General features: G+C 42.1%; 2 protein-coding genes across 2 annotated transcripts; one reads left to right on the forward strand and one right to left on the reverse strand.

Annotated features, from left to right (window-relative positions):
• Window positions 1–4,802: 4,802 nt before the first annotated feature.
• On the forward strand, window positions 4,803–9,693 carry krt5 (keratin 5). The gene is made up of 9 exons (XM_027008429.2): window positions 4,803–5,479; window positions 7,053–7,261; window positions 7,357–7,417; window positions 7,527–7,622; window positions 7,739–7,903; window positions 7,993–8,118; window positions 8,270–8,490; window positions 8,591–8,649; window positions 8,750–9,693. The coding sequence occupies exons 1-9, from the start codon at window positions 4,925–4,927 to the stop codon at window positions 9,019–9,021; spliced, it is 1,764 nt and encodes a 587-aa protein (XP_026864230.2). The 5' UTR covers window positions 4,803–4,924; the 3' UTR covers window positions 9,022–9,693.
• A 1,532-nt stretch (window positions 9,694–11,225) lies between these two features.
• zgc:171775 (STKc_p38 domain-containing protein) lies at window positions 11,226–17,704 on the reverse strand. The gene is made up of 12 exons (XM_027008430.2): window positions 17,580–17,704; window positions 16,603–16,732; window positions 15,787–15,845; window positions 15,147–15,258; window positions 14,841–14,870; window positions 14,486–14,533; window positions 13,223–13,337; window positions 12,917–12,988; window positions 12,713–12,792; window positions 12,129–12,207; window positions 11,631–11,804; window positions 11,226–11,439 (listed from the first exon to the last, which is right to left on the reverse strand). Exons 1-12 carry the CDS (start codon window positions 17,696–17,698, stop codon window positions 11,378–11,380), a joined length of 1,080 nt encoding a protein of 359 aa, XP_026864231.2. The 5' UTR covers window positions 17,699–17,704; the 3' UTR covers window positions 11,226–11,377.
• Window positions 17,705–23,575: the final 5,871 nt, after the last annotated feature.

Raw genomic sequence — 23,575 nt, forward strand, 5'->3', positions numbered from 1 at the left:
ATAAAACATTCTTTAAAATATATAGACCATTTAGTGTATGTGGTACACATACCATTGTTATGCGCGTGTTGTAAACAACTGTCATTTCCATTAATTATATAGTGTAGAAATAGTTTTTTGTGTGTGTCTGTGGGCGTGTCCGAAGACATACAGAAGACATAGATGTAACATTTTTGTATAATATTTTTATATGTTATCCTGCCAGTCACTGTAAGTCTTAATGTGTTCAAAGATGTGTTCTTAACCCTTTTGATGCCAGTGTTAATGTGTTTAAAAATTAAAGGCATGAAAACTCAAATGTCACAGAAATGGAGCTTGACAACTCAAGACGCTCTCACGTAATGATTTCCAGAAAACTTTAATTTAAAATAAAAGGCTGGCACAGGCTTGTGAGAACTCCACAGGGAAGAGTCCTCTGGAGGTGTGGCTAGAAGTCCCTCAGGGTGCAACAGTCAGGTGACTTTAAGCATACATGTCCACAAGGTCACATAACCACAGACTAAAACAGAGGCTGTGGCAGAACGTGTGCAGTGCGCCTGTACTCAATGTCGGCCGCCGCTACGTTATTAAGGTGCTGTCTGCTGAGTATTTACACTCTGACGTCTGCTTTTAAAATTGCGCTTGGTTCAGATTTGCTCTGGTTCTGTTGCAAGTCATTTTGCTTTTGCCAATGATATATTTAGATTTTTTTTTGATGAGAACTAACAAGTTCTGCTTGGTGGTTTAAGCGTCAGTAAACGTCTCTGTTCCATTCAGGTCCAAAATAAACCGTAAACCCCATTCTACATCATAAATCATCAGGCTGCATTGTCTGCAGTGACTCTTCAGGTGGAACATTTATCAAGTCATATTACAGCAGCAGATAGAGTTGTACATACAGATTGAGTTTTTTCCATAGTACATCCAAGCCAGGTTCACTACATAACAGCACCGAGCCTGACTCTCATCCACTGAATGCAAATACACCCAAACCTGTAACCCACTCAGCATTCAGCTGGTCCTCTGGTCCGCACACTGTTACGGGTGCAAGCATTCAGCTCTTTGCATTTGCGTGGAATTCACAAGATCGCTAGCTGCAACACAGAATAAGCTCAGCCAGGCCATGCGGCGAGGCACCGAAGTGTGCCTGACAGGGCTCCTCGTCTTTGGCTCCCGGCCCAAAACTGCATCCAATATCATAATGCCGATTGGGTAAAGAGGGCTTTCTTGGATCAGGTTATTCTGAATAGTCGTCACTGTGTTTGGAAGTCGGAGTGCGGAGCACGAGGGTTGTCGGGGAGAGGAGACGTGGTCGTGGCTATGAAGGGTGGGGTTCTTCTGCCCCCAGGGCTGGTGGGAAGGGAACGTTCAGATCTGCCTTCCTGAGAAACTCAATGTGTCTGAACATGTATGGAGCGCTCACATTGCAGTGAAAAATGTACCCTCTGCCTTCTGCTATTCCATAATTGTGGCAACAGTACTACCTCCCAAGCATGGTTACCTTTGTGAATTAATGGTGTTTTAGGTAGAAGGGTATCCCTACAAAATGGCACAGTGCAATCTTTTAAACCTTAAAGTATCAGACTTTTTTTTGTTTGAGGGGTAATGAACAAAGTGGAAAGGGGAAAAAAAAATACATAGACATTTCATAAAGAAAATTTTTAAAAATAATCAAACTATTCATATAGGCTACTTATTCTTTATTACTACAGGGCACGTTTCCATCTGAGAACGAAACTGATCAAAATGGCTCATTAGGTTTTCTGCAGGGACTTCACTAGCTGGCCTTGGTCTTCTGAACAACGGGCAACAGCGTTATTAGTAAAACGTCAGTGCCGATGTACATGCTACCTTAGCAAGCCAGCTTCAAATGGCACCTAGAAGAGGGACAGACAATGTGACTTATCTTCCAGAAAAGCTTCGAAAGTGCCACCCAAATAAATTTCCCAATAATTCAGTGAGGTTGGCCAACTCCATCTATAAATGTTAGCTGAAAAGGAAAAACATATTTAACTATGCAGTTTTTGTAAGCCATACGTGAGAGGTACACCTGGTTAACAACTAGCCTACAGCATACACGCCACTTTTGTTTGATCTGTAGTTTCCTACAAATAGAACTGCTGAGGTGTTTTTTGGAATCCAAACAAAAATATAAGGTTGAACATAAAAAAAAAAATGTTTGAGGTGCAGGGAATGAGGTACCTGCTCACATGTAAGAGAGGTACCTGCTTCATGCATTGCACCCCACTGTTATACACATTAAGGTGGTTGTTGTTGGTTTTTTTTAGTGTTTACCATGTGATTTCTCACAGACGGCATAGCACAGGTATACATTCATGCATGCTTCACAATGCAAGCATATGTGTCCTTCCTAGGGTGACATATGTACAACGTTACTGTAAGTATTCCTCCTGCAGTCAGAGACACTACTCATTGTCGTAATATTATGTACTGTTTTAAAAAATGCAATGGTTTTAAAAACGTTTAATTTGTTTAGGTTTCCACTGTAACATTTAATGCCCAACTACTATAGGAATGTAGTAGTTCAACCGAAACCGAGGAACTCATGCAAATGGTTTGACCTGCAGTTTTCTGATTTTATTTGATTTTTTTTTCAGAATGCTGCATTTTGCAGGCATTACTCACACACACCACTCTGCACCTCGGGGGCAGTAAACAGTATGAAGTGCAGTAGCTGTTGAGCAGGACTCTGGCAGCTCACAACACGAACTAGTACCTCATTTGCCTTTAGCATGACACATTTCATTCCACGCCAGCGTCGAATTTATGGCCCTACGATCCGACTTGTTCAGACTCATAAAATGAGTCATAGTCCTCTAGATTGTTTGGATGTTTGAAGTGTGTAAGTCTTAAATTATTACAGGCCTAATATTTCTTTTTTTTTTTTTTTTAGAAGACTCGAGATGCAGTTTTCTGTTGCCAAGAAAGCATGCTTCTTGTACCAGATGGTATATTGGTTTGGAAATTCTAAACTGGCTCAGTCTCCTCATAAACTGTTCCTCATATGTGAAAGTCATCAAACCTATGTGTAAGATCATATGGGTGGAGCAGCATGACCTTAGAAAGCTTATTTTACTTGCTGTACCTTCAAGGAGACGTCTCATGCACTAGCATCTTTTTAGTTGGCACTATTAATAAGCAGATTCAATATATATATATATATTCATTATTTATTTATAATTGCTATAAACAAATGATCTCATTAACGTTTAGGTTTTCTGTGACTGATTATGTTCGGTCCTGGTGTTTCATTGGCCTGTTTAGTACAATCCTGATTGGCTCACAAGCTCTGCACTGCCCCACCCTCTGCGGTCTTTGCAAAAAAATGTCACATAACAAGTTTCTCTGTACTTCATCAACCCAAAGGGCTTTGTGATCAGCTAAAACTCAGCGCTATTTGAGAGGATATGTAATGCTTTAATGTGCATCTTTAGATTTCAAAAAGGGCCTTGTTGAACCCCGTAGACTGATTTGAATTGCGTTACCAGCTTTGTGGGGAAACTCCGGTTTAAAAAAAAAGAAAAGAAAGAATTTTGTCTGCCTCGAGAAGCAGGAAAGAAGAAAGACTTACAAAGAAGTCAAAGCATGATTGCATGGTGGTTGCTGCACACTGCCACCTATAGGCACGTCCACACTACGCTTTGATATTCTCCCACTCTTCTGTCTGCTCCGTTACATGGCCTCCGTTATAATCCTCTTACATTTAGGTTTCTTAAGAAACTCTCTAGAGGGTCTGAATTTTTATGAATAAATTCTGCCTTTATTAAAATTACATAAAGGTTATTGAGAACACCTTTTTTATTAAACATTTAGATTTCTTTCAGCTCCGTGGGATTCTTCAGCTTCTGTGCATGGCAACCAGTGGCAGTTGAACACAAACACAAGCCCCTGAGAGATACAGAAGGTCAGAGGGCAGTCAGAGTCGGTCATTTATCGCAAATTCTGGAGCGCCTGAGGGCACAGTGCGGCAGGTAGTATGTTGACCTGTCTGTCTTGTTCGCTGCTCTCGTCCTCTGCTGTGTGCATTAGGCAAATGCCAGCAGTGAAGGGCTTTGAGCTTAAAGGTGTTAGCAGCGGTCCATCCTTTGTGGTTCCTGCCTGTTTGCACTATGCCAACGAACACCGGTGTCACATGCCTGCAAATGTCAACATCTAGTCCACCGAGGTGCTTTGCATTCCACTGCACTAAGCCAGCAGCCGAGGCTCGGCGCTGCTGTGCACTCAGAGCAGGGAGGGAAGAACCCCGTCAGTGAAACAGTGGTCTGTTTGTGTTGTTCGACATGAGTTACTGAAGGACAATAGCTTTTATGATGAGAGATCCGGATGCGTGCAGTGCAACTGTGTCCAAGCCCTTCATCAAATATTACCCTATTCAAAATACCTGCTTCCAGCCTGTTGCTCCAAGTAGACAGGCAGCACAGTGTCTTTTGGCCTTATAAAATATGCATATATGCATGTCAATGCTCTTAACATCGTATACCTTAGCAAGCGTGGAACTGATCCGAGTCTATCAATTGCAAAAGAATGTGGGACACTTGCATGAAAACCACGTCTTGATTTTGTGCTTGAAAAGGCTGCGCATAAGGTATTCAACTGATAATTACGTATTTGATTGACTTGTTTTCCTTTCCAGACTTTCTCCGGTGTACGAAAGCTCTGAGACCATCTCCACTTACAGAACTCTCTCACCTGCCTGACATGATGGGTGGGTCCCTGCGCAGGTGAGCTTGGGGGAGGATGTGCCTGAGGCAGGCTGGGAGGTCCAGGTTACTCCCTCTCTCCTGACCTGTTTAAAAGGCGTCCTCTGCCGCGGAAGAAGCACGCAGAGGGACTCTCCTCTAAGTGAGCTCACCTGCTCCTGTCCTCTCGGTCTCCTGCCCGTTCTCTGTTCGTGCCCTCCCTTGGAAAACCCCCACCAGCAGCCATGAGTAAGACCTTCCAAACCAGCTACGTGTCAGGCGGCATGGGCGGCGGTAGCATCAGAAAGAGCTTCTCTAGCCGCTCGGCCTCCGCCGCGCCCATGGGATCGAGGATCAGCCTCAGCAGTGCACGTCGGTCCGGCTTCGGCAGCGGTGGAGGTGGCGGTGGCGGCTCCTTCAGCTACAGCGTCAGCAGCATGGGAGGAGGGTACGGTAGCGGAGCAGGCCTGGGCGGAGGTTTGGGCGGAGGTTTCGGCGGAGGCATGGGTGGAGGTTTCGGCGGAGGCCTGGGCGGAGGTTTCGGCGGAGGTCTCGGCGGAGGTCTCGGCGGAGGTCTCGGCGGAGGTCTCGGTGGAGGTCTCGGCGGAGGTTACGGAGTTGGCATGGGTGGTGGCATGGGTGGTGGACCTGTGCCTCTCCCCATCACTGCTGTCACCATCAACCAAAGCCTTCTTCAGCCTCTCAACCTAGAGATCGACCCCAACATCCAGACTGTCCGCACTCAGGAGAAAGACCAGATCAAGACCCTTAACAACCGCTTCGCCTCCTTTATCGATAAGGTAGGACTGTTGTTCCTCTTTCGCATCTTCAAAACTATACAAATGTACATGATTACACAGACATTTCCATTCCATTTGTAATATATTTGGATGGCAGTATGGGCTTGGTCATGCATTTCAGATTGTCACAACTTTCACCTGAACACCACTATGCTCATTAAACATTTGACAACCATTAGCATGTATGCTGAAACCATGCAGGTACTGCAGAATTAGATGAGATTCTAAGTATTAGATTCTACTAACTCAAGAATCGAGTTTTCAGTTAATTCCTAGGTGTTTAATTAACACTAGCAGTGCTTATACACGTCCAGCTGGACACAAATGTAATGCTTTAACAGCTCATTCAACACAGTAGGTGTTCAGTATTAGATTTCTTGCTCTGCATGACACTATTTTTGCCATACAAGGTATCGAGGCATACTAGTCCATAGCTGTTTGGTTGAGTGGTTTTCTTTGACAGCAAGAGTTCATATTCAGTGGCGTTTGAGTTTGGAAACCTTAGCCTAGGCAGATCTAGTGACAGCTTCTTATCTCCAAATAAGGGCATGGATCGAGTTAGCCATTTATTCCCATGGCAACCGTGTGTGTGTGTGTGTGTGTGTGTGTGTATGTGTGTGTGTGTGTGTGTGTCTATGTGTGTGTGAACATCTTTTTGGGTGCTGTAACAACAAAAACACTGAAAGGGAGTGGTAGTGGTACACATTGGTCATGTATCTCACAAACAATTGCACATTATCAATACTGGGGTGTTCTTTCCTCTAGGGAGAATTAGGCTTCTAGCCACTCCCTGGCTATTAAATGCTATGTCAGCTTTTCACACTATGGTGCTGCATCCTGTTCACTCTTTTCTACAATCCGGGCAAGATCGATTTCCACGACCATGGTCAGTGCAATAGATTGGCAAAGCTTTGTTCACGGGCACATAAAACCACTTAAGAAGAATACCCATATTATTTAACTTCTCGAGTTTAAAGACACCCTTTCTGCGTCGATGCACACCCCAAGCCATTGTAATTACATAGTGGGAATCCTAACCACACCCCAACCCCAAACCCAATCCTAGCTCGAGCCGAAACTTGGAAACTCGGTTGCATCATGGCTGTTTAGGCCAGCCAATAGGCACCAAGAGGGCTTGCCAGATGACTATGAAAAAAAAAAAAGGTATATTATGCCCTGAGAGCACATGTCAAGCACAGGCACAGTTAAAACATGTTACAGAGGTGTATAAAGTTAGTATTTCATGACCTCAGGAAGAAAATGTGCTAATCAGACTTATAAGAACTGCACGAGGACCACCCCTGCCTCAGGGCACCAATTACGATTTCCGGCCAGCAAGACCCAACAGATGAGGCACTTATGCTAATACATGGCATTATCATAGACGTTTTAAAAGCAAGTGCCAACACGCAATGGAATTATACCTCAATCAAAATGTCTAAGAATACCATAAGCCTGGCTCTTTATAGAAAATAATTGCTGTTAGGAATGTTATATGTAACATGAATATCAGCACAACAGTCAACTATTTGTCAGGTTTTGTCCTGACTCCAGCTGTTTATTATTCCCGTAGGTACGTTTTCTGGAGCAACAGAACAAGATGCTGGAGACCAAGTGGAATCTCCTTCAAGATCAGAAGTCCACTTCCACCAACATTGATGCCATGTTTGAGGCCTACATCGCCAACCTGCGCAGACAGCTGGATGCCCTTGGAAATGAGAAGGTCAAGCTAGAGTCTGAGCTGAAGAACATGCAGGGCCTGGTGGATGACTTCAAGAACAAGTGAGTGGCCTAGTCTGTCCTCTTCTGCAGGTTGAGAAAAGGCACATGACAGATTTCTCATTCCATGAACTCTCTAAACATTTCTAAACTTGCAGATATGAGGACGAAATTAACAAGCGCACAGCCGTAGAGAATGAATTTGTTCTACTAAAGAAGGTTTGGACACAATGATACAATGATCTTTTTTTACACATTCTATGAATCTATACAATTGCGCACTTCCAAAATTAGCCTCTCGGATTAAACAATACTTATTACCCATCAGGATGTTGATGGGGCCTACATGAACAAGATTGAGCTTGAAGCTAAGCTTGATGCTCTTCAGGATGAGATCAATTTCCTCAGGGCCATCTATGAGGAGGTGGGAACCTGATTGCATAACATTGCCAAATTTGGCCAAAAGGCCATGCGGTGTTTGCAAAGCAAGGCCTGTTCTTCACCATGTTCTTATTGACTCCCTCCATTCCATCCTTCCAGGAACTCCGTGAGCTTCAAGGACAGATCAAGGACACATCAGTTATTGTGGAAATGAACAACAGCCGCACCTTGGACATGGACGCCATCGTGGCTGAGGTCCGTGCTCAGTATGAAGACATCGCCAACCGCAGCCGTGCCGAAGCTGAGTCATGGTACAAACAAAAGGTAAGAAAAGGATGTCTGGAAAAAAAAAACAAAAAAAAAACCCAGAAGCGCTGGATTTAATGGGGTGTTACTTTCCTTGATCTCACCAGTTTGAGGAGATGCAGACATCTGCTGGCCAATTTGGAGATGACATTCGCAACACCAAGAGTGAGATTGCAGAGCTCAACCGTATGATCAGCCGACTCCAGAATGAAATCGAGGCTGTAAAGGGACAGGTGAGCTGGGTTTTGAACACTGATATATTGACACTGATTTCATATTTCTGGCTAAGGTGATTTAATAAGGCTTCAAGGCCAGACCATTTTTTTGTAAGTTCTACTACTGGATAGAGACAGAAATGTGTTTTGGGACCTTTCATTTTGCTAGCGTGCCAACCTGGAGACCCAGATTGCAGACGCGGAGCAGAGAGGTGAACAGGCAGTAGCAGATGCCAAACTGCGCATTAGGGAACTGGAAGAAGCCCTGCAGAAAGCCAAGCAGGACATGGCCCGGCAAGTACGTGAATACCAGGAGCTCATGAACGTCAAACTGGCCCTGGACATTGAGATCGCCACCTACAGGAAACTCCTGGAAGGAGAAGAGAGCAGGTCAGTTCAATAAAAACACATACTATCTCAAGGTAAATCGTGTGTTTGTTTGTGCTTTCCTGTGCTGTCTCTAAACTCTGTGGTATGAATTCGCCTACAGGATCGCCTCTGGTGGAGGAACTGCAACCATCCACATTCAGGAGAGTTCAAGCGGAGGTGGTAAGTTTAATATACATTTCTTTGCTCTTCCTGGCATATTATTTCATTGCACTGATTGAAAGATGACTAACCCCGTTCTTTTGGTGTTTTGCTGGTGTAGGATTCGGCGGTGGCTTTGGCGGTGGAATGGGCGGAGGCATGGGTGGAGGCATGGGTGGAGGCATGGGTGGAGGCATGGGTGGAGGCATGGGCGGAGGCATGGGCGGAGGCATGGGCGGAGGTTTTGGCTACGGACTTGGTGGGGGCTCAGGCCTGGGCGGGGGCACTGGTATGAGTCTGGGCGGCGGCTTCGGTTCTGGCTCCGGCATTGGCATGGGCGGAGTCGGAGTGTCCCGTAGCTCTATGGTATCCAGTAGCATGCGTCGCTTATAAATCCACAATGTTCTCCCAAACGCTCCATACAAAACCCCATCGCTGAGTAACTGATTCATTTCCAAATATTGTCCGGACGAATTTCTCAAGCGCCCTCGCCTCCACGTTGTTTCCTTTTCAACTTCACCCCATGCTATATGTATTCATAGAGTATCCGCCTACCCTGTATCAAACATGTTTACATGTGTTCGGCATATAGCATAAGACGTGGTGCAACATGATAGATGCTCTGTGGTTATAGAGTGGGAGTGATGAGGTCTAGCTCATAAGCTTTGATGTTTGCTCTTACCTCCCAGAAATGCTTTTGCAATGTAATCCCTTACTTTGGCAAACAAAAGTAAGAGGCCTGGAAAGGAGTTTTTGCACTACCTGCCTGACTAGTTTCTGCTGCTCAGTATTAAAAAGATGAATATTTCCTAAAGAAATTAGGCAAATTAAACCAGCAGAAAAATTTGGCAGTACCAACAGTTTTCTAAATTGTTTTATAGTGCAACACAGGCTAATAACAAGTAATGTTCTTTGCTACATGGAAGATGGACTAAGTTGAGAGAAGAATTGTCACAATGTCCTGTACTCTGTTTCCCAATGACCAACTGGCACAATATGATTTATGTTATGTGGTCAACCATACCACTGAAAAACCTAAATAAATGTGGATTCCCTTCATCTATTCATGTGTTGTTGCCTGTGGTTTGTTCTCAAGACATTCAGCTGAGTTCAGCAGTTTCAGCAGGTTAGCTTTGATGGTAAACCAAACCAAATAGCAAATAGGCACAAGCACCAACACTGGCTAAGAACCATTCAGCTCGGTTCTCATGGGACCTTAAAGCTAAGAGTGAGCCACCAGGGTGAGTGGCTTGGATTACCCTGAATCCAAGCTGCTACAGAAGCTTTCATTTAGTTGGGCTTTGCCTATAACAATGAACTATTTTACAGATGTCCCTAGGGAAAAAAAAAAAAACAAGTTTCATTTGAAAGGATTGTCAAACTTCACCTTTGCATAAGTTTAGGTTATGTCTGACAACTGTACATAGGTTTTTTAGTTATAGTGTGTATACATTTCCCAACATTAATCTCAGGTGATGAAATTAAAATAAAGTACACTTGTGTTCATAATCAAAATAGGGTCATTTAAATATACACATTTCTCGTGGTACCATCCTGACTGTGTTCTTGCGATGCCAAGATCAGTGAAAGTCTAGTCCTTTTAATGGCAGCAATGTACTGCCACTTAGTGGTGCAATTCCGCAAACGTAGCCAGATCCATATTTATGTCTGCATAGAGATTGCCAGTGAGAAAGCACACAGTTGAATAAAACTTTGCATACTGGACATATTTTAATTCATTACCCTAAATTCTTGACATAAATGTGGACTAAATAATCTCTAAAAAGGTACATCCATTGTCAGAGGGCACAGTACATGTTCTGTATGCTTTTTGGCAAAAACCGGGTCTTGACTGGTGGGAAAAGCACAGCAGATAAACTACTTCAGTTAAAAGATGCAAAAAAAATAAATAAATCATTCAGGCAACCATCAATATCCACTTAAGCAAAAGAATCACATTTTAGGACTACTACAAAACAAGCTACAAGTAAAAAAAACAACAAAAAAAAAAAAAGTCAATAATGTGTCAGTGTAAGTTTTGTTCTTTAAGAGTTGAATACCCAAGCTAGAGATTTAATACAATAAGTGTAACTATTCAAATTTCCATCTCAGTGGCATGAGATGCATGAGATGCTGTAATGCAAGGGAACTGACACTCCACCAGGGGACCCTCAGCCGCACAATCCCTACAGCAGTTTTAAACTCAAGAATGTTTAGGTACATTAACAACTGGCTCTGAGCAAAAACGAGAAACTCTTCAGACCAAATTCCAAACATTTATCCAAACTGAGTTTCAAACAACAACAATGCAAAAAAAAAATAATAATAAAAATTTAAAAAACCTGAAAACATAGCTACTGACTAAGCCTCAAACATGATACAAGATCTTTGTTCATGATACAAGTCTGACAAATGTTCAGGAATCCCTAAGTTTATTTTTCCCCAAAAAAGTCACTACATGCATTTGAAAGCATCGAATAAAACAATTCAAACAGTTTAACATACTATTACAGAGAAAAATCAGAAAAGAACTCACATCACCAAAGTAGAAAAGAACTATACATCTTCAAGTAACTTAACTACAGCACCTACAACACTTTCCCCTCTGTTGGCCTCAGTAGCCTTATCACCTTACGTTAAAATAAACACAGGACATGTCATGTGCTGGCAACGCTGGATGTGTTTGATTACGCATCCTTGTAGCTCGATGCTTGTTTATTGCATTGCACCGCTATTGTCAGAAGAGGTGTTACGTTGCAGTTTGTCTGGGATTGTCAGGGTCAAAAGTCATAATCTCCATATGAATAAGGCCTGTGAAAGATAAAAAGGCAATTACAAGGAGTCACTTTTATGATGGACAGTTATCTTAGGTCAGATAAAACTCTTTTGCATCAAGCAAAATGTGCCGTTCCAAATGAGAGGGTGTGTGTGCGTTTGTGGGTGTGTGTGTGTGTGTGTGTGTGTGTGTGTGTGTGTGTGTGTGTGTGCACGCGCACTCTTACTCTTCCACTCGCTGATAGCAAGCTCCAGGCTCTCAAATGAGTCATCATAAGGCGGAGACTCGGGCTCGTTTTCCGGGTCATGAAACTCGGAGAGGTAGGGCTGAGACAGGCCGTCTTTAGCTGTGAGCCTGACCTCCGGGTCGAGCATCAGAGTCTTCTCCAGCAGGTCCACAGCTCCACAAACACACATTTCACATGAGAAGGACCACACCTATCTATATCCCACACCTTTCAGCCGAGGCTGTGAGCATCACACAATCCTACTGCTAAAGGAGTCTGAATGGTGTGCAGGGGCAGTATCTCCCAAATTCTGTCCCACAGAACAAAATTAACTAGAGATTATAGCTCAACTCCAGATAAGTACAGATTCAAGTCCTCATTCATCCAGCCATGGATGGAATTAAGAAACAGTATACAATCATTTACAGATGAAGAACCTGAACTACAGTGGTGACTAAGCCATTCTTCAACAATGGAACCTACACTACAGAGACTTACCATTGGAATCCATGGTGGGGAAAACTTTTCTGAAGTCTTTCTTTTTCTGGACTGGAAGAGACTGAACATATGACCTTGCCTGCAAGTACAAAGTTTGACTTTGTTTCACTAAGTAGAATAAGCAGTACAAATTATTGCATTCATCCAATCACAATTTAGTTCCAATTTTGTATTTTACTGGTACATAGTTTGTTTCAGAATCAGCCTTAAAATCATAAGACCAAGTTTTAGAATAACACCCAACGAAGCGTCCCAAAAATGCAAAATAACGGACAAAGTGTGCATCATTGCCAAAGATAATGGCGTGTCCTCCATCGGGTCCCATATTACCTAATAACAGTTCACTGGCTGATACCTCACTTACACTATGGCTACTTACCAGCGTTTAACGATTTTGTTTTTTATTCATTTATGTTTGCTAACTAAGTGATATGAAAACAACTCTATCATTTTATTTAGCTAACCTTCTAACCCCACTTCCCCATAGCTATGCTAACATTATTACGTTAGGCGTCTCCGAGTAAAAGAAAAGCCACCATCCATGAACATGATCAGCAATTCCAAGAAGCAGAGTGGATTCCTACATCTTTGCTCTGCATTTTTTGCACCAGTGAAGAGGGAGGTGTCCCAGTCAGGTGAAGGATCATGTTCAACTGGTCCATACCTACAGAACACGGTTAAGGAATTTGTACCTTCACGACTTTACAGCAGAGCAGGTTACAGAATGAATGTGACCTACGCCCTCAGCAGAGATGGACATGTGGAATGCAAAAGTAAAGAAAGGATACTGTCATTGCCGGGGAAAAGCACCTTCTCGGTGATCATCTCAGCCAGGATGCAGCCAGCAGACCATATGTCAACTGCAAACAGAACAGTTAGAAGAAAAATTCAGAGAACAGTTCAATGCAAGAGTGGCACTGTTGATGTGGACATTTGCCTACATAGAAAACAGTGCACTTAACCAGCTTCAGGAAACTGCTTTATACTGTCATTGACAAAAAAATGAAACAAACAAAGGAATACACACTTATAAGGTGTAACCTAAACCTATGCAAAGGTGAAGTGAAATTAAGGCTTCTAGGGCCAAAGGTCACCTGTCTGAGTATAATGCATCCAGTTGAAGATGACCTCAGGAGCTCGGTACCATCGCGTCACAACATAGCCGGTCATCTCCATTTCAGCGTGCCTCGCCAAACCGAAGTCCAATATCTGTGCGTGTGTGTGTGTGTGTACGTACACACACGAGTACGCAAGAGGGAAAAATAGTGAGATAAAAAAAGGGAGACAGAGGGAAATCAATGTTTCCAACTTATTACATCATAGGCTGTTTCAACACAGTCTCTGCTGACAGAGCAGGAGCCCAGGCAGGAACCAGGAATGAAGAGCCAGGAATGAAAACCCTAAACGGCACACTTACTGAACAGTAACATCATACAGTACTCGAGTTACCTTTAATTCACACTTACTGAACAGTAACATCCCACAGTACTCGAGAGTTACCTTTAATTCACACTTACTGAACAGCGACATCCTTCAGTACTCGAGTTACCTTTAATTCACACTTACTGAACAGTAACATCCTTCAGTACTCGAGTTACCTTTAATTCACACTTACTGAACAGTAACATCCTTCAGTACTCGAGAGTTACCTTTAATTCACACTTACTGAACAGCGACATCCTTCAGTACTCGAGTTACCTTTAATTCACACTTACTGAACAGTAACATCCTTCAGTACTCGAGTTACCTTTAATTCACACTTACTGAACAGTAACATCCTACAGTACTCGAGTTACCTTTAATTCACACTTACTGAACAGTAACATCCTACAGTACTCGAGAGTTACTTTTAATTCACACTTACTGAACAGCGACATCCTTCAGTACTCGGGAGTTACCTTTAATTCACACTTACTGAACAGCGACATCCTACAGTACTCGGGAGTTACCTTTAATTCACACTTACTGAACAGTAACATCCTTCAGTACTCGGGAGTTACCTTTAATTCACACTTACTGAACAGTAACATCCTACAGTACTCGAGAGTTACTCTTAATTCACACTTACTGAACAGCGATATCCTTTAGTACTCGGGAGTTACCTTTAATTCACACTTACTGAACAGTAACATCCTACAGTACTCGGGAGTTACCTTTAATTCACACTTACTGAACAGTAACATCCTTCAGTACTCGGGAGTTACCTTTAATTCACACTTACTGAACAGTAACATCCTTCAGTACTCGAGAGTTACTTTTAATTCACACTTACTGAACAGCGACAGCCTACAGTACTCGGGAGTTACCTTTAATTCACACTTACTGAACAGCGACATCCTTCAGTACTCGGGAGTTACCTTTAATTCACAGTTCTCGTCAACGGCAAGGTTGTTGGGCTTCAGATCCTGGTTAAAAATATTTTTAAAAATCACTGCCAGCAAGTCTAAAGATTATGTAAAATGTGAGAGCAATTTAAGCCTTTTTTTTCTTTATGTGTTGGACCATCTGTTGACATACAATTTATTATGAAATTATGTTTTGAAAATTGTGACAACATTAATAATATCTTCGCAGTGCCTATTCTATAACACGGTTATTTTTGATAAAACCCTTATCCACTGGGAAATCAATTAGTTTGCATAAATCCTTGCTTAGAGTAATCCCTGATACAGAGTGAGGGTAAAGACATGGCACACGAAGGGTATTACATACCCGGTGAATGATCCCAGCAGAATGTATATACTGAAAAGAAAACTCGCCGTTAATTATTTAATGCAAATGGAATGTCAAGGCAACCATTATGAAAATGAATACATTTGACTTAACAAATATGCAATTTATTTGGCATAACACTTACTATGAACTGAGGGAATTAAAATTGAGTAAAAAGATTGCGAGGCAATGAGAATGTAAACAATGGGAGAGAATGTGAATGAAAGCACAAGTATTGTACACCTTCAATGTTCACAACATCTGGTCAAGTCAAAATGAGACAGAAGACCAGCTAGGCATGCAGACCTTGAGTCCTCGAAGAAGCTGGTAGAACAGGTAGACAATGACTCTTTCGGTAAGCCTCCTCTTCTTCATTATGTGTGCCAAGTCTTGAGCTACCAAGGGCATCACCAAGTAGCTGTAAAGTGCACACGCACATCACCCAATCATAGGATTTACATGTGGGGTGTGTATGTGGTTGCCAAAGAAAGACAATTTTCAACTGAAAGACATTTACCTGACACTTTTATCCAAAGCAACTTACATTTATGACTGACTACAACTTGAGTAATTGAGGGTTAAGGGCCTTGCTCAGGGGCCCAAGAGAAGACAGTGGGGGGGCCTGAACCAGCAACCGTCCAATTACAAGTCAAGTAACTTAACCACTGAGCTAAGACTGCCCAGTGGGATGCTAGAAAAAGACTAGATTCATTTAGACACACAAACTCATACCCATGCACATACTTCTGCAGTGTATACCAACAAGAAAACTCCACCTTTTAAAGACTTAAACAGCTTTCACATTTGATGTTTAATATAAGTAGAACAGTTTGTTGTATAGATTGTACTCGCTCGCTCGCTCACTCACACTTTTCGACTATTTAACTTGTCATGACAAGCAGAGAATTTTTGCACAGGACTGCACTCTGCTCTTCTTTCTACTTACAATGTCTGGAATTTCTCCAGTGAGGAATCAGGAGTGAAAACATTCAGAAGGCAGATCACCTTTGAGGAACAAAGACACACTGGGTTTGATTTAGCAGCAAATACAATATGTCTTAGCTTGTGTAAAATCAGGAACGCAGTCAGTGATAAAGAATTAACAGATTTCTTATGGTCCGGTGATTGGTGGTGCCAACACAGATAACAGATAACTACCCCGTTTTCTTTAGCCAGTTACTTTAGAAACTCCCACCCACTGAGAGCACTCTGTACAACACAATGTAAGGAAAATCAACTTAAATTTGAACACCAACAACATATTTAAGTTCATACACTGACCAGGCCACATCTTAAAGTACTCGTACCAGTTCTCATGTGGGAAGGGCAGAGAGTAAAGCAACAATGCATGAGTGACTTAATCTAGTTCTCCCTTCATCCTTGTTTCTGATTCTATAATGAGCACAGAGTGGCATAAGCCAAATGATTTATTTGCCAAACACAAAAACAGGTTCGGGTGGGGGACCAAAATAATGTCAACAGCTTTTCCACTGTGTGTTTCCACTGGCTCTGGTTGACCAGGTCTTTTCTGATTTCACTGTTTGTTGTCAGGTTAACTGACCTGGTAGGAAGCTATGCAAGGAGACCTTTGTATATTCTAAACGCACAAGAGTGTGTGCATTGCTTTCATGTCTAACAACACTTGGACAACTGAATTACATTTCTGAGATAGATTTTGGAGCTTGTGTGTAATAACAAAGCAAGTAGGCAGTTATTAGTTCTATCCTAGCAGGTTTTGTCCTGGGTTTAGTGCGCGACTCACATTTTCATGTTGGATGTGGCGTAACAGGCGGAGCTCTCTGTACGCACGCTTTGCATGGATCAGAGACTGGAAAGGTCTGTACAGCTTCTTAATGGCCACCTTCTCCTTGGTCTTCTGGTCGATAGCAGAGCTGCAAGAGTTACAATTAGATTACTTCGGTGAGGCAGTGAGAACAGGGCAAGGAGTGTGTGGCTGAGTAACAAACTAACAGACTGCATCCTGTAATCTCAAATAGATGTTTCCTGGATTGAATTTGGGGGTACAGGTTCCACATGAAGGGATGCTTTAAAAGTGACATATAGATTTTGGCCAGTTTCACGTCAGTGCAATAAAATCGTGTTCTAACTTAAAACATTCATTGAATATGTGTGATGTGGTTTAGTATATTCAGCAGAGCTCCATCCAGCGTGAGTGTTCTCACCTGAGGTAGCAGCATTTCATCGCTATTACATTGGAACATTTTGGTTGAGTACATCATTGACCCCGAGTGCACTGGTATAAAAAAAAAAAGTCTAAAGAGTCCACACAAAGGCCAAACTCACACCTCACACTGACCAGTAGTAGAACCTGCTTATATCAAGATCAGGCTAGCTGCCTTGGGTCCTTTTTTTTGTCTTATCTTCAAACTTGCTGAAACTTGCACTCTCTCAGGTATGCAACACAACTTATCAGCTTTATTTATTTTTCCTAAAACCAAATCTGGAATTACACTTTAGGATTACATTTAAACATTTGATACAAGACTTGTTTACCGGCAGGAACACGCCAGGGAAATTATGAACAGTAACCATAGCCGAAGGCTATGGTATTTGAGGTATTCATATTTTGCAAACATTATTTCCACAATTTGCTATAATAAATGTAGGTTTCTGTATATAAAAAGCAAAGTTACACCTCACCAGTACATGCAGGCTACTTGGTTTAATATATGTATATAAGCTACTTATATGCATATTTTACGTTTATAGACCCCGTACCATACTGTGCCATACGCGCCAGAGCCGATCGAATTTAACGTCGTGTATCGATCCGGAATGTCCCATGTCGTTTTCTGGATCTCCAGTCTGTGAAAGCCAGCCTTCAGGGGGGAAGCCATACCGCTGTCCACGTTAGTGCGCTTCTCCACTATGTCAAAGTCGGTTCCCCACTGTGCGAGGTTAGCTTTGTTTCAGGAGAGCTTTGGAGCTCCTCAGGTGAAGCAAAGCGGCGTGCATACACGCCCACCCGGAACGCACCATAGCGCTGTCACGTGGTTACCTGCGGTTTACCTCTAGCTCTAGTCGTAACTCTTTGAAGGTCGTTAAGGTTTCCGCATGCATAATTATATTCGACCGGTTTGGACCCGTTATTGTAATGAACTGAATATTGTCGATTCACAGCTGCTTTTGTGGCTAAGTTTTTTTTTGTTTTATTTTGTTTTGTTTTTGTTTTTTTTCACTTTTCCAGCTGATCTAAATTGACGGATGCATTCAATAGTCAGTTACTAAATCCAGTCGTTAGCCAATGACCGAAACTAAAGAGGCGTTATTTTAAAAAGTCACAAACTTATTCTAGGCCTGTGCGTACTGCATGTTCTTCACATTCAGTTGTCATAAAAAAATAAAAAAATAAAAATAATAAAAAATTCTCTCTCTTTCTCTCTCTCTCTCTCTCTCTCTCTCTCTCTCTCTCTCTCTCTCTCTCTCACGTATTTAACCAAGCAAATAGGTAAGAGCCCCATTGGATAATTACTGTATGGGTGATTATGTTTCAGCGGGCAACAAGTTATTTAACCCTAACCGATGCAGTGAGTAGCTTCTCATTTCTTAAACAACCACATCAAAAGACATCCTGTAGTCGTGAAAAAGATGTTAATCTGTTTCAGAAGGGTCAAATTATTGGCATGCATCAAGCAGAGAAAACATCTAAGGAGATTACTGCAACTACTAAAATCCGGTTAACAAGTGTCTAAGGCATTATTAAAAAGTGGAAGGACAGTGGGGAAACATTTTCTTCGAGGAAGGAATGTGGTTGGAAATAAATCTTGAATGATCATGATCAGCGATCATTTAAACATGTGGTGAAATCAAATCGTAGAAAAACAACAGTAGAACTCAGGGATATGTTTAATAGTGAAAGTAAGAGCATTTCCACACACACAGGGAAGGGAACTGAAGGGATTGGGACTAAACAGCTGTGTAGCCTTAAGAAAACCACTCGTCAGTGAAGTTAACTGGCAAAAATGGCTTCAATTTGCTAGGGAGCATAAAGATTGGACTCTGGAGCAATGGAAGAAGGTCATGTGGTCTGATGAGTCCAGATTTACCCTGTTCCAGAGTGATGGGTGCATCAGGGTAAGAAGAGAGGCAGCTGAAGTGATGCACCCATCATGCCTAGTGCCTACCGTACAAGCCTGTGGGGGCAGTGCTATGATCTGGGGTCGCTGCAGTTGGTCAGGAATAGGTTCAGCAACGTTATGTGCCCAAAGAATGAGGTCAGCTGACTACCTGAATATACTGAATGACCAGGTTATTCCATCAATGTGTTTTTTCTTCCCTGATGGCACGGGCATATTCCAAGATGACAATGCCAGGCTTCATCGGGCTCAAATTGTGAAAGAGTGGTTCATGGAGCATGACATATCATTTTCACACATGGATTGGCCACCACAGAGTCCAGACCTGAACCCCATTGAGAATCGTTGGGATGTGCTGGAGAAGACTTTGCGCAGTGGTCCAAATCTCCCATCATCAATACAAGATCTTGGGGGAAAAAATTAATGCCACTCTGGACAGAAATAAATGTTGTGACATTGCAGAAGCTTGTGGAAACGATGCCACAGTGAATGCATGTCGTAATCAAAGCTAAGGGTGAGTGAGAGCACAGGAACACATAATTATTAGGACAAACACCAAGCTGATAGGGAACTTATAGGGAACTTCATGAAGGTATTTCCAGTATTTTTCCAAATAAAACAACACTAACCAGTAGCCTTAGCATCAGAAACAAGCTAATGTTAGCCTGAGTGCAACATCACAGTAGAATGGGAAATGTGCTATGGAGTGTTACTGTAATCATTATGATTTGATCTTTGTGGTTAATGTCTTAATTCTTTTAAGTTTGTGGGAAAATCAAATCAAATAAATCAAGCAGGGGTAATGCCAAAAAAAATTAATGTAAATGTAATTACACCTGTCAAGCAGAAATGTGGCAAATTCTGAATTGGTTTGGAATCCTTTTAGGTCCCAGAGCTCCTTCCACCTCTGAAATTTATATCTGATGTTTATCCTTGTTTTATCTCAGTCTGAATCTTTCTTTTTAGCTTGGTTTTCTTCATTTGTCACCTTCTGTTTATGGGTTTTTGTCATGTAACCTGTTGTTGGCAAAGGAGGATGGGCAGTTTTTTATTAAGGCATCCTGTGGCCCTGGGCCCTGCGTGGGCCCCTACCACACGCTATCAACACACCAGTACATTTTCCATGAAAGACAAACGTTATCTAGGGGACAAATAACTGAATACAACCCCCTTATAGATCATAAATGAAATTGCAATATTGTAACAGTACAGTAAAGCCAGTCAGAAAGCTAACTGGTGTCATGAAGAGTACCAACTAAACCAAGAAAATGCAGCCTTTTTTGCAACAAATTTGATTTTTATATATATATATATATATATATATATATATATATATAAATAATTATATAGAAAGACATCCAACAGTTAGCAGGTTCTAATCAGCACAGTTAGGGCCACACATTCTCAGTGTGTTGTAGCCGAAAGTTATAAGGCACGGGCCTAAATGATGATTATACAAAATAAAAAATAAAGTGGACATTCGCATCATCTGAGGTTGTAAGCATGAAAGATTGTCAGATACTTTCTGCACACATACCATCCCCAAGTAGTTCCCAAAAAATCAACAGACATTCACAGCAGCGGAGGATTGACCCAGCCATTCAGAGAGAGAGCGTGAATAAAGTCTTCCTTTGTATAAAAACAGACTCTTGTAAACTCTCTCAGACACTGCAAAAGGTGCATTTTCATATAGAGCCTTAATGCCTTTGCGCATCCATTATGACTGCAGCCCTTCTGTCACCTATATGCAGCGTCTGTTGAAAACGTTACCTGGGTCGTGGTTTCCACGGCATGAGCTCTTGACAGGTGGATTAAATCAGCATAATCACGGTCGGCAGAAGCTGCTCATCCCTGCTGCTCAACCAACAAATGGGCTTGCTTGATAACATGGCTTGGCTCTGTGCTGTTTTTGCTGACGCTGTCAGTAAAACTGACTTTATTTACATACTTAAAGACCATGTGTGATAGAAAAATTCTAAAAACAGATATTCAGCATAAAACAAGGTCTATCTATTTCAGTTTGGGAAGCAAAAAAAATGTACAAATGTTGTTTCCCAGTTTTATCTGTCTAATGTACAACATAGTGACAACATGAGTTATTTTATATGGGTTACCTATTTCAGCTTTAACTATCCATATTGAGTGCCATATTATGTTATACTACTATATAAGCCCACGATATACCATATTTTATTGAAGTTATAGTTAGGTCTACTGCATGTGCCTACTACTACTAGCCTACATTTTTAACTATATATGAAATGTGTTAGTTTTACTCCACAACATCAATTGTATTCTGATAGAAAAACAAATACAAGCAACAGAAAAAAAAAAAAAAGTTAAACTGAACTTTTAAGTTATGGTGTCTATCAGTCGGCCATACGTGCTCCATGCTGAAGCATTCTTTCAAATGAGAAACATTTGCCACTATTACAAAAATTCTACATTATGTTACCTATTTTATATATTGACATTTCTACAGGCACAGTTGTTTAGCTATAGCTAAGAGACGTAGCTAGCTGGGTTGCTAATGATGATCGAACCAGCCGGTCTCGCCTACCAGTCACCCAGTTGCAATGTAGCCTAAATAAAACAAAAAAAGCTCAATGTAAACCTGGTTACTTTGGACAGAAGCTCTGGAGGATTCCCACAAATTATGCTAGCTAATCACAAAGTGGTCACTCATATGCACCAGTATACCCAATAACATAAACCTCATGTAGGCAGCTATAACATGGTTAGTAACTTAGCTAACTAGTCCTACGTCTTGCTAATGGCAAGAAATTGGTAACACTAACTTCCCTTCGCAGGTGTGCTTGTTTTCGCACTCTGCTCTGTGGGGGCACAGTCCTATCCATCCACAGAGGAATGCACTGATGCCAGTGAACCATCATTACAAATTAACTTTAACCTCCAGCACTGCTCCGAAATGTTTGGAGCTTTTTTTCCCGCACGTATCAAACATCAGTAAGCCGTATGACGCAGAGTGTGTGAGCCAGTAATTATCCAATTCAGTCTTGCAGTTTCCCACACTAACATCTTGCCATCGAGGCTGGAAAAAACATCACCGATATCTTTCTTTGATCTGTTAGCTGGCATTCGGTTCACGCCCTGCTACAAGCAGAGCATGTAACCAAAATTTGTTTTTAAAAAGTCTACAAAGGCAGGCGAATGCCCGCTAGCGCATGCACACGAAGTCACAAAAGCTTGCCGACCATTTAATGTTGTGTCAGCGTTGTTGAAGGTCGCTCAGAAATTAGTTTACAGATACGGCCTACAGTAAAGGATAGGTGGGGTGTGGGAGGCACAAACTATTTGAAAACAAAACAACGTGAGTGCATGAGGGCAGCAGCCACACCTGGTCCAGAACCCATGTCCCGCAGGTGACAAACCTGTGCACAGGGAATGTGGTGTACAGGGAATGTGTGAAGCATATGGATGCGCCGAACCCACCTCCTCAAGGAGAGGGCAGTAATACAGACATTCACCCCCTGATGTAGAGGGTAGTGTGATGGAGACTGTCACTCAGGAAGGTGAACACGCATGTTCTGGCTGCCATGTCAGAGAGGTGGCTGGCTAGTCTGGAGGTCAGCACACATGTTTACTGTCTGGAAGACCCTGGTTTGAGGGAGTAGACTGAAAGGTAGGGTGATGACATTCTCAGTTTCTGAAAACTCACAGTGGGCACCTGTAACAAGTACACAAACAAATAAACAGTTAAAATAATTATAAAAGCACCTCCCACACAACCTCATTATAAATACTAAAAACCACAAGTAAACTGCATTTCTTAGCACTCCTATTGGTATCAGTTAAAAAGAGTTAGGACATGAGTTTACTTTGTAGGTGTGGAGTAGACTGCCCATGATGCAAGTGCAGAAGTGTCGAGGGATTGGCTCTGTTTTTATGATGTGCACACTGGGGTAGAGAAGGATTGGTTGTTTTTTTTATGATGTGTACAGAGAGGTGTAGAGGGATTGGTTATGTTTTCATGAATGTGGTTGTGTGTTCTTTCTGTAATTTTTTTATTTTATTTTATTTTTTGTGGGGAAGAAAATGTGTTCCTCCAAACACACACTCACTCAGACGCTCCCCTGCATACTCACACCCACTGGCTGCACAGCCTCTCTCTCTCTCTCTCTCTCTCTTTCACACACACACACACACACACACACACACACACACACACACACACACACACACACACACACACACACACTTTCCCATATTTAAAAGTAATAAGTGAAAACTAAACAAACTGAACCAGTAAGTATTATAGCAAAGACTGCCCTCCAGAGAGTCCAACATGGCCCCAAAACAAACCTGAGCCTAGAATTCATCTATACGTTTCTTAGTCCCTTCTTACTCAACCCAGTTACTCTGCTCCATCAGTGTTTGGAAATTGCCCGTTCTGTGTGTATGTGGCTCTGTAGACCTTATCTATAGACGACTCAACTAAGCAGCCTAAAAGTGTAAGAAATATATATATATTCTAGGTAACATATTAATAATATCTGTTTTTATTAGTCAAGCTCAAGCTAAGGTTTGATATGCGTCATTGTCTCACAAACCCCACAGCCCTTTGCCATCCCTGACCGCCGGGTCGCAGTAGCGGACAATAACGGTAGTGTGCCCGAG

This window comes from Electrophorus electricus, chromosome 24, assembly GCF_013358815.1.
Source record: "Electrophorus electricus isolate fEleEle1 chromosome 24, fEleEle1.pri, whole genome shotgun sequence".
NCBI lineage: Eukaryota > Metazoa > Chordata > Actinopteri > Gymnotiformes > Gymnotidae > Electrophorus > Electrophorus electricus.